Source organism: Arachis ipaensis, chromosome B6, assembly GCF_059453495.1.
Source record: "Arachis ipaensis isolate K30076 ecotype BB chromosome B6, ASM5945349v1, whole genome shotgun sequence".
Lineage (NCBI taxonomy): Eukaryota > Viridiplantae > Streptophyta > Magnoliopsida > Fabales > Fabaceae > Arachis > Arachis ipaensis.
This window is the reverse complement of record NC_142441.1, coordinates 114,364,843-114,376,405: the sequence shown is the minus strand read 5'-3', so window position 1 is coordinate 114,376,405 and position 11,563 is coordinate 114,364,843. Positions and strand designations below refer to the sequence as shown.

General features: G+C 33.1%; 1 protein-coding gene across 2 annotated transcripts; it reads left to right on the top strand.

Annotated features, from left to right (window-relative positions):
- Positions 1-2,348: 2,348 nt before the first annotated feature.
- On the top strand, positions 2,349-9,636 carry ASD1 (alpha-L-arabinofuranosidase 1). Of its 2 annotated transcripts, none has more exons than XM_088489963.1 (18): positions 2,349-2,516; positions 3,253-3,454; positions 4,010-4,064; positions 4,279-4,490; positions 4,673-4,794; positions 4,903-5,056; positions 5,534-5,603; positions 5,899-6,044; positions 6,177-6,222; positions 6,321-6,373; positions 6,520-6,664; positions 6,907-7,025; positions 7,157-7,228; positions 7,332-7,435; positions 7,538-7,594; positions 7,798-7,996; positions 8,491-8,637; positions 9,296-9,636. In XM_088489963.1, the coding sequence occupies exons 2-18, from the start codon at positions 3,284-3,286 to the stop codon at positions 9,443-9,445; spliced, it is 2,022 nt and encodes a 673-aa protein (XP_088346089.1). In that variant the 5' UTR covers positions 2,349-2,516; positions 3,253-3,283; the 3' UTR covers positions 9,446-9,636. The 2 variants fall into 2 exon arrangements, with proteins under 2 accessions (XP_088346089.1, XP_088346090.1); XM_088489964.1 differs by having other exon boundaries at positions 2,394-2,594.
- The last annotated feature ends 1,927 nt before the right edge of the window (positions 9,637-11,563 follow it).

Sequence of the window (11,563 nt, the reverse complement as noted above, 5' to 3'; positions counted from 1 at the left end):
ATTCACCACAGTCGCAACATTGTCGGTGTAGGCCAACTGCATACTTTACCCCACTGGGTATCTCACGTACTTCAAAGACTTCATTTTCTCTGTCAAAGCAACTAACCTGGATGTTTTCCGATGCCTCTTGATTTGCATGCAACTTGGAGGTCACAAGCTCAGAGAACACATGTCCAGCATTAATATGAGCCTCAGCCTCGACTCTTTTCCTGGTGAACAACTCATTTAGTCTGTAAAATGTTGCCTTAACAAGCACAGTGACTAGGAGATTGCGTGCCCCCTTCAAGACTGAGTTGATGCATTCCATAAGATTGGTGGTCATATGACCCCATTGGTATTCACCATTAAATGTCAAAGCACACTGCTCATGTGGGATCTGGTCCAGCCAGTTGGTGTAAGCCTCACCGTATTCGTGTAATCGTTGATAGCACATCTGGTACTCCCGAATCATCATCGAATATCCTATGATAAAAAATAGTCAACTATGAACAACATTCTTTTCAATTGTAGTTATAACAATAACAGAGTTCCTTTTATTCAAACTTATCAATATTGATGATAAGCTTCTGCAGGTAAGGTGCCTTGAACTTCCTCAAGAAGTTCAACTCAATATGCCTGATAAAAAATATATGGAAAGCTCTAGGAGGAGAACAAGCCCCATTACTATGAGCAATAGCTGACCTGATGGATTCTGTCGATCAGAGATAAGTCCTACACCATCACGTGTCACCACATGTTATCGTAAGTTACTAAGAAAAAAGTACCACGTCTCAGAAGTCTTTTCCTCCACTATGACAAATGCAATAGGCACGATATTGTTATTGCCATCTTTTGAAACTGTAACCAACAAACAACCCTTATATTTTCCATATAAATGAGTCTCGTCCACCTGCACTACTGGCTTACAAAGTCTGGATGCTTTAATACAAGGATAATAACTCCAGAAGACTCGATGTAGTACACGGATATTAGGAACCAAATCATCCCCCTGGTACACAAGCATTGTTTCAAAATGAACCACTCTTGACGGCTCGCTTCATCCGTCACATATTTGGTTTGAAATTGAACGAACCCACCAAACACAGATAAATGATACCTGTATAAAATACACGATACTCTCCTAGATATTTGAGAATTTAACTTCTCACAAATTACACTTTTTAATTCCACAAATGACAATGTGAACAAAATAACATCTAATGAATTTTCACATACAAATTGAACTCCTTCATATGTTTATAATAAAATTTGTCCATAATAATATATTTTTAATATAATTCTATCATCCATGATAATATACATATATAAAATACTCTCAATCTCACTATTTTTTTTTTAAAAGAATGGAGAAGAAAAACGAGAAAAGAGGAAGAACATTACTTCCTGAGATTTACAAATGATGAAAAAAAAAGAAGTGGGGAGTTTTGAGAAATTTGATATATATATATATATATATATATATATAAACAAATAAATTAGACTGATTAGTGTTTTCTTGAATCAAAAAATTTTCTCAGTTCAAAAATTAATAGGTTCGATTTGAATTGTCTATAAATTTTACTCTACATAAATTAGACTGTTTAATTTGTATTTTTTTCTCTTTTTATAAAAAAACTAAATAGTCCAATTTTTTCTCCCTAGATTTAAGAAAGTAACACTATCACAACGGTATATATTTCTTAAAATTCCATAATCGAGTGTAACACACATGTGATCCGCATATTAAAAAAAATTAGCCTCGCCTATCATTGATGATAAAATAATTGTTCTACCTAAATATGCCACGCACCTAGTGCGATTGCGTCAAAGCCATACGACCGAAAAAAAAAAGGGTAGGTACAATACTATTCTTTCAATTCCATACGAAACTATCAAAAAAAAAAATTTGATGTATTGATATTCTAAAATATTTTATATATTTATTTAATTATATTTATTTTTTTAAATAATTATATATAATTAATATAAAAAATAATTTTTTTTATTAATATAATATTATTAGATGTATGTATAAAATTATTTTTTTAATAGTGTATTAAAATTAAATTAATAAAAAAAAAGGGAAAACAGAAACTTAAACACCGCGATTCTTTGGTTTTCTGAGTTCAACTTGCAAGTTGCAACCTTTGAAGCAAAGTTAAATAAAAGAACCAAGATCCACACTCACTCAATCACGGTGGATGTTATAATATTTTTTTTTATTGTTTGAAATTTTAAAATTTTTTTATATTATTAATATTGTAATATACATTGGTGCAGTATTTTAGGAGATATTTTATTAATGGAGTTTTTAATTTTTATTGTATATTAATAACGTTATTAAACAATTAACAAGGTAAAGGAGTTTCAAAACTCTAAACAATAAAAGAGTATTGTAACATCCACCTTCTATCGGTCTCCTCTCTCTCTCTCCAATCCTCGCTTTTCTATAAAAGGAGAGAGCAGACAAATCCAAAGATTTCATTATTCATCGCCCACTTCCACAGCTCATCCTTTTTTTTCCTCCATTTTTCTAAGTAATTCACTACGACTCCACACTATTTCTTAGTCTCTTTCTCTCACCACTTCTCAGCTCGTGTTTTCAGCTTAAGCTTGTGAGATAAGAGTTCCTGTTATGAATTCTAAAACTCAATTATATAAGCGTTTATTCTATTTAACCTATTTAATTTGGTTTTTTCCTGTGTGAAATTTGACCCTTTTTTACTTTAACATACATGGAGAGAGTGCAGTGAGATTCTATGAAATACTAATGCATTCACTTTAATTCAAACTTCAGATATTAATTAATGGTTGTATTCAAAAGCGTTTCAGAACCATAAGTTCAATCTCAGTCCCTGCTTTACTTCTAGCCATCAATTCTTTTTTCTATTTTATTTTATTTTATTTTTTCGTTTGTTTTTGTTCATTTTGATAATTTAGTTAGTCATCTGAAAATTTGGATAACTTCTTTCCAGTTTTGGATTTTTCTGAATTAGAGTTCACATTGAACAGTTCCATCACATTACTGAAATGTTCATGGTGTTTGTAGCTGTTAAGTCTTAGTTGTTAAGTCATAGCTGCAAGTATCTTGTAGCTTAGCCTTTATATTTATCTTGTTCATGGTGTTTTTTCTGTTCTATCCAGATACCATAAAGAGGGTTGGTGCTTTTTGTCATATTCTAGGATTAAGCGGTGTTGTGATGCATTAAAACTGTTTGTTAACTTGCTTAAATGAAATGTTCCCTTTTTTTTCATTGCATTGTGTTGTTTCAGAGTGCAGATAGATTGAATGTTGTGATCCAAAATGGGTTCACATAGTGCTGTTCTACTCCAAGTGTTCATAGCCCTTTGCCTTGTTGTGTTCCAAAGTTCTGCTGTTAAAGTAGATGCTGATCTAAACACAACCCTCACTGTAGATGCTTCTGATTCATCTGGAAGTCCGATACCGGACACCCTTTTGGGAATATTCTTTGAGGTGAGACTAAGCTTATTTTCTCTCTCTCCAATCCTTTTGGAATTGCTATTTACATCGCAGTTTTGATCTGATGTGGAGGCTGTCAAGTCTTAGTTTCCCGTTATTTCAAGCATACACTATCTATCAACTGTGAGGATCATATCACCCCAAGAAATAAACAAATATTGTCCATATTAATTGGATTGTAATATGTTATAAATTAATTCAATTTTATGCTAATTAGTTCAAGAATTGCCCTTATTTCTGGTGTATAATAAATTTTTATCCTGAACTAGATTAGAGAGTAACTTGACTATAATGCATACAATTTGTAGAAGAGAAGCCTATGAATGTAAAGTCTGCAAGAGAAAAGAAAAAGATTTTACCAATGATATTGATATCTGAAGAGTTAAATTAATAGCCAGTAGGAATAAAAATATGGATTACCAAAGGAATCGCATTGGACTTTGAAGACTATAGACATTTGCTTTATGTAATGCACCTGTGTATCCGATTTGATATCACCTTGTGCTTCACATATCAGAAAGAGATTGATTTCTTGAATTTCATCTGCAGGAGATAAATCATGCTGGTGCCGGGGGATTGTGGGCAGAGCTCGTAAGCAACAGAGGTTATTTCCATGTTCCCAGAACTTTTAAATGACAAACTAACAGTGAAAAGTTTTTCCACAATATTTCATCTAAATCTTTTTATCACTTTCTTAAGAGAAGTGTATTAATATAATGGTTGAAGGGTGATCTTACTTTATCGTCGATCAAGAGTGAACTATTTTATTTAAAGAATGCCTTCGAGATCATTTGAAATATAATTAATTCTTGTTCCAGGATTTGAAGCTGGTGGACCTAATACTCCATCAAATATTGATCCCTGGGCAATTATTGGAAATGTATCATATATAAATGTCGAGACTGATCGTACCTCCCTGTTTGATCGCAATAAGATTGCACTTCGGTTGGAGGTGTTATGTGACACAACAGGTGACAATATCTGCCCAACTGGCGGAGTTGGTGTCTATAACCCTGGTTTCTGGGGCATGGTGAGACTAGTTGATATTTCCTTGCGTCTTTCAATTGTTTACAAAATGTTTTTAAGATTAAACACAGTCTATAGCTGTCATTTAGTTTCCATTATTTAGGTACAAATTTTAAATCAGAAACTCATTATGTTCAATCTATGATTGGAACTGAGAATACCTTTATTAACTTTATCTTCTTTCAGAATATCGAGCAAGGGAAGAAATACAAAGTGGTCTTCTATGTTCGTTCAACAGGATCAATCAACTTAGTAGTGTCATTCACCGGATCAAATGGTCTGGGAAACCTGGCTTCAGCTGAGATAACGTAAGTTCCATTCTGATTTTCTATAAGGACTCTTAACTGCTAAGCACAACAGTGTTAATTCCCGATTTCTTTTGCATCTGTACGTGATTCTAATAATGGTTCCTGCAGAGGTTCTGCTTCTGATGTTTCAAACTGGACAAAGGTAGAGACCATATTGGAGGCCAAGGCAACAGATCACAATGCAAGACTTCAATTAACAACAACCACAAAAGGTGTGATATGGTTCGACCAAGTGTCGGCTATGCCCCAGGACACATATAAGGTTGGTTTTATCCTGAATTTATTTCCTTATCTCAGATGATATATTTCCAACCCTAAATTTTCACAAGTACTTGTGTTGCGAAATGAGAGGAGGGATATTGATTGTTCACCAAACAATTGCTTGTTAAGGGACTTAGTTATTCTGTGAATCTCTTTCTTGTCATATCATTGTTAAATATACCATATATTTTAATCTTGATACATATCTGCTATTTTATACCATTTGACAATAAAAGGAAAATGAACATTATCAAAATAAAACTGGCTTAAAATGCCGTGTTTTATCACTTTTTAAGTGACTTATTCTTTAAGATAGCCCTTGTTTAGAGATAAAATTTGTACTAATGAAAAACTTTATATTCTCTGATGGAACTACAATATGCGTGAAATGTTATTCGTAATTGAACTCATTGTCGGCAATATTGCGTTCTCCTTTCCTTGCTCACTCTGTTAACATCTTCAACCTTGACTGCCGTAGGGACATGGTTTCCGGAGTGACCTTTTCGGAATGCTAGCAAATATGAAACCAAGATTTATCAGATTTCCAGGTATATACATAATTCAGGGAATGGAAAGGCTTGTTTTATTATTGGAACTCAGTGACTTGGTGCTGATCAAAACTCCTAGAGATAGTTAATCCATTTTAAGATTTTCTTGTTCTTTCCCTATGTCAAAGTGTAACATAATAAAGTTATCAATGTCAACAGGTCCCCTTTGTTTCACTTTCAATTATGCTGATAAAATTTTTAATGCGTGAAGAAACTATAGGTTCTTTCTATGAGTAACCTAATAATAGATTCAACTAACTTTGAGGGAATGCTAAATTTCATTATATTGTATTAGGTGGTTGTTTTGTTGAAGGAGAATGGTTAAGAAATGCGTTTCGATGGAAAGAAAGTGTTGGGCCATGGGAGGAGAGACCTGGCCACTTTGGTGATGTTTGGATGTATTGGACTGATGATGGACTCGGCTATTTTGAGTTTCTTCAAGTAAATTCCTATTTGCAATTATTATTCTGTGTATTAGGAATGTATGACTTTAATATTTTGTTGAAATCTTCCACCTTCTGGTATGCAAGTAAAATGACATGTATTTGCATTATTATTAATTTTCTTGATCAGCTAGCAGAGGATTTGGGTGCAGCACCAATTTGGGTGTTTAATAATGGTATTTATTTATTTATTTTGGTGTTTATTTTTCAATTAAGTTTTCTTTAATGTTTGATTACCTTGTCTCTGCCTTCTAATTGAATCTTTCATTTTTAGGTATCAGCCATCAAGATCAAGTTGATACAACTGCCGTTTTACCTTTCGTCCAAGTATATTATTTCACTGTTCTCTTCTCTTTCCCTCTTATTTTTTCCTCCCCCCCCCCTCCCCCGCCCGGCCGCCCCTCTTCTCTCCTTTTATTTTCAAGAAACTAGGCTTCAGAATTGATCGAAAGATCACGAACTCCTGAATGCAGGAAGCCCTTGATGGAATTGAGTTTGCAAGAGGTGATGCCAGTTCAAAATGGGGTTCCCTTAGAGCTTCTATGGGACACCCAGAGCCATTTGATCTAAAATATGTCGCTGTTGGAAACGAGGATTGTAACAAAAAGAACTATAGAGGTATGTGTCTCCTTTTTTTTTTTCAATGTAAGAACATCATGTCTGGTATGTTCTTTATTAACATACCCTAAGACTTTGGGTTGTATATGCAAATATGAGAACCAACAATTACTGTTTGATTTCTATATTAGTTTGTGATATATTAAATTCTAATAAACAGTAATGGATTTCTTCTTAAGTCCCCTTAATAGAGTTACAGTAATTTGATGCGTTTTCCTTTCTGTTAAATTTTGATTGACCAGGAAACTACCTGAAATTCTATAGTGCCATAAGAAGTGCTTATCCAGATATCCAAATCATTTCTAATTGTGATGCTTCTTCTCAACCATTGAATCATCCAGCTGATTTATATGATTATCATGTAATATGTCTGCACAATTTTTTTATTGCAAACCTCAATAGAGTTTTGTTTCAGTTATGAGAATTAATATTCTTATATATTAATTATTGATCTACTTGAATAATCAATTTTCATACTCTTCTCATAATTAGCTTTATACAAATGCCAAGGACATGTTTTCCAGAGCAACTGCATTTGACCGTACATCTCGTACTGGACCAAAGGTTGGATGATCCCCTATTAAATACACCCTTGTATGCTTTGGTTATTGAGAAATGAAGTTCATGAACAAAATCATGAATGCTCAATCTGTTCAAATATGTACAGGCTTTTGTAAGTGAGTATGCTGTGACTGGATCCGATGCCGGGACAGGAAGCCTTAAGGCGGCTCTAGCTGAAGCTGGTTTCCTTATTGGACTAGAAAGGAACAGGTTGATTGTTTCTCCTCATGACATTTTAATTATGTTTCTTTATCTAGTTCGCTAACGACAAATATTTACCATTTTCCATTTCCACCTAATCTTCTGGCGTAGTGATGTTGTCCACATGATTAGCTATGCTCCACTTTTTGTGAATACAAACGATAGGAGGTAATTTCATATGATTTTACTTTGAATTTTGTTATCTATTCTCTTCTTTTCTTTTTGGTCTTGTCTGTGTATTAATTCCTTTATTTATATTTTAAAACAAAGGTTTGGGCTTTAATTGCTAAGATGGTGAATAAATTAACTACAGACTATAGTTGTTCATTGAATTACAACCAAACTTAGTTTGTATGTGTTTTTGTCTTAAGGTGGAACCCGGATGCAATTGTATTCAACTCCTATCAGTTCTATGGAACTCCTAGCTACTGGGTGCAACTATTCTTCTCGGAGTCAAGTGGAGCAACACTTCTTAAGGCATCGCTTCAGTCGACGCTATCTAATTCACTTGTTGCTTCAGCAATTACTTGGAAAAATCCTGTAGATGGGAACAATTATATACGGATAAAGGTAACAAACAAGTTTTGTATTTGTTATACATGTCTTTGACCCATTTTAATACCTTTCTAAATTGATATTCTATTTGCTTTTTTTCCTTAGTTATAGTTAACTGCGTAAAGTTGGACTCATTGGACTTGCATAAAAAATTCTCTTATAATTTTTTTAATATACTGGTCTCGCCCCTTATTTTGCACATTTTTTGGATGTTGATAGCGGTATCAAATGTCTTAGGTTGTTAGAAAATCACAAGGATCAAGACTAAATACAATTATGCTTTTTGCTTTGGTGTGTGAAATAAAATTGTAATTAAACTGGATATTAAATATACATTGATCTCCCGAGATATTTTGATAATTATACACTTGGTACTTTCATATTGCATAAAATATAGCAGTAAACTCCCTGAGAAGATAAGAGAGGTCAATGTCATGCGCGAGAGAGTGTTTTGCTATAAATCTTTTCTCACTGGCACTGTGCTCACTCTGGAGCAATGGCTTCTGCAGGTTGTGAACTTCAACCTCAACGCAGTAAACCTTCACATCTCTTTTAATGGATTGGACCCAAACACAGTGCAGTTGTCCGGTTCAACCAAGACTGTGCTTACATCTTCAAGTTTAACCGATGAGAATTCCTTCTCACAACCAAAGAAGGTACCTAAAGCTTCTCTTTCAAGTTTAGCTTATTACTTCCTTTTCCCCATGCATGTTTATTTTAGCATATATAGTTCTGAATAACCATTCCATGATTTATGCTAATGTTCTAACTCTTTTAGATGTCATCAGTAGTTAAAAGTTTAATCATCTTAAAGTTACATCACATGGTTTCAACTACTAAAAGCTTTTAGTGCATGAGCATGATTAAGAGTAACTTTTGAAAGATTATATCGCTGGCAAAATTACCTATAGAAGAACGAAAATTCGTCTGAATGTCCAAAAAACTTGATTCGTTTGACAAATCTACTCAAAATTTTCCTTTGATGTTTGAATTTTTGTTCCTCCATGTGTAATTTTGTTGCAACATTATATTTAACAGACAATTTTGGTACTTCGATTTTACAATTAAAGATTTAAAAGAGAAAGTATACTTTTAGTTATTCAACCTTTTTTTTTAATTGTAAAAATTCTCAATTTTTTTAGAATTTAAGATTTAGGATTAAGAGTTTATGACTTATGATGTAGAATTGAAGATAAACAAATTAATTTTAAAAAATTGGCTGACGTTGACTGAAAAATGTTAGCTCCCTAGATTTAAAAAGATGTTGAAAATGTTAAAATAGCTTATATGATGCTTTTTAATACGTGGATGCAGGTGGTGCCAATCCAGAGTCTACTTCAAAGTGTTGGAAGGGAAGTGAATGTTGTAGTGCCCCCATATTCCTTCACATCATTTGATTTTCTGAAGCAGTCCACTAATCTTGAGATTATAAGGAGTGATTCCTCTTCAAGGGCTTCTATTTAATAAAGTCACACACGAAAGAATTAAAATAAATAAATTAATTAAAGAAAGGAAGAAAGAGAAGAGGATGAGAGCGGGGTTGGTATATGCTATAGTTACCAAGTGCTGCAAGGTTGGAATCACTTGCTACTCTAATCTGTAATGTAACTAAATAATTTATGGTGTAAATAATATTCATCTGGTTTCAAGTTTCATATGATTTCAGAACTGTACATTTTTTTCTGTCCTTCCAATTTAAGATTTGAGAATAACAAAGGATATGCATAAACATGATAAACAATAAGTACACGGGTTAAATTATCCTTTGTAGAGGGATTTACAATTAGGGTTTGCTAAAAGTATACGAGGTTAAGAATACAAAAGTGAAAAAAAAAATTAATGAGAAAATGATTTTTATAGCTTTCATATCATTGAAATTTTGAAATCTTATAAAAAAAAATTAATTCTGTATTCTTAATGAATGCTGCAAAGATATGAAACATATGGTAGCTAAACCCCCAATTTCAGATAAATATGTCTGCGTACATAGATACTCACGGAGGCAGACTTTTTTCCTTCAAATGTCACATGTATCCCAACTAAAAAGTAGAAATGGGGGAAGGTACCATTCATGCAATTAATTAAATGAAAAATATTTATGTAATTTAAATTGAAGCTTGAAAAAAATGGTTATGTAGATGAAACCTACATGAATTAATTATATTAATAGAAAATTTAAAAAGTAAAACCTAAATTAAAGGAAAAGAAATCTTATTATGATGAAAATTAATTAATTATATTAGCTAACTACAAAATAACTATTATTTTTCAACCAAAAAAATTATGATTCGAGTCATATATTGCATTTGCCTTCTTGTTAATAAGCCAAATATCTAAACTACAATATTATTACGGAATAGGAATGCTAGATGACCATTAAATCACTTAGTCATCAATATTTAAAAGTACGAGATAAAGTATGATGTTAGATTACTAGACTAAAAAAACTATACTAAAAGAATTGAGTTAATAGCTAAATGATGACAAAAAATAATAAATTCTGATGACTCTCTGTATTTCTCTTACGGAATAAATAATAGTTAAAACTAATCTCAGTTATGTTGAACACCTCTTCAGAATTTCTTTCTTCTAAAATAGTTTTTTTTTTTCGTTTGAAAAAAATGTTTTAGATATTTTTTAAACCTAAAGAAATCAACACCTGATAGTCAATTAGGCAATCCTAAACTCTAACATTCAAGTCTAGGATTCTATATAAATCCCAACAGGATAACATACTAAATCTCAGCTACAATGATACACTTCTAATCTCAGTCCTTTTTACTACATTCTCGACATCCTTATTCCGAACATCACAGTTGATCATTGTTCAGTACTTAATTCAGTAAAAACAAGTACAAGTAAAGCAACACAAGTCAAGCACAATTAGGCAAATAATACAGATAACAACTAGTCACAATAAGCAATTAGGTAAATTAAAGACAATTAAGCAGTACCAAACAACGGCAATCAAATGCAGTATGATGCATGCCTGTCCTATTAGTCATAAGCTCACGTGTCAGTTAAATTGCCAGAACCCGATACATCCGGTAGTTAACCCGATATTGTCTCTCTGTTTCATTTCCACACTCTTAGGATATAGTGCCCACCACACTCTATACAAACAGAGAGAGATCCACGAACAAGCAGGATTTTACCACCATCCTTGCTCGGGCTACAACCACAAGTGAACCTACAAGTAGGATAACACCACTGTCCTTGCTAAACACAATCCAATATGCAAGCGGGATAACATCACCATCCTTGCCATTCCAGCCATTCAGGTCAAAACCATTCGTTGTTAATATCTTTTATCAATTTCATAAGTCATTTAACTCATTAATCCCAGTCTTTCATCAATTTGTCAATTTCTTTAATACGTGAGTGGGATAAAAGCTCTGTCCTCACTGCGGACTTGATAAAACCACCATCATTGCTAGGCAAGAAACCAAGCATAGTGATTTATGCACTGCACAAGCGGGATTACACCACCGTCCTTGCAGGCAAAATACCAAGCATAGTGGTTTACGCACTACACAAGCGAGATTATACTACCGTCCTTGCCAGGCAAGAAACCATCATCAT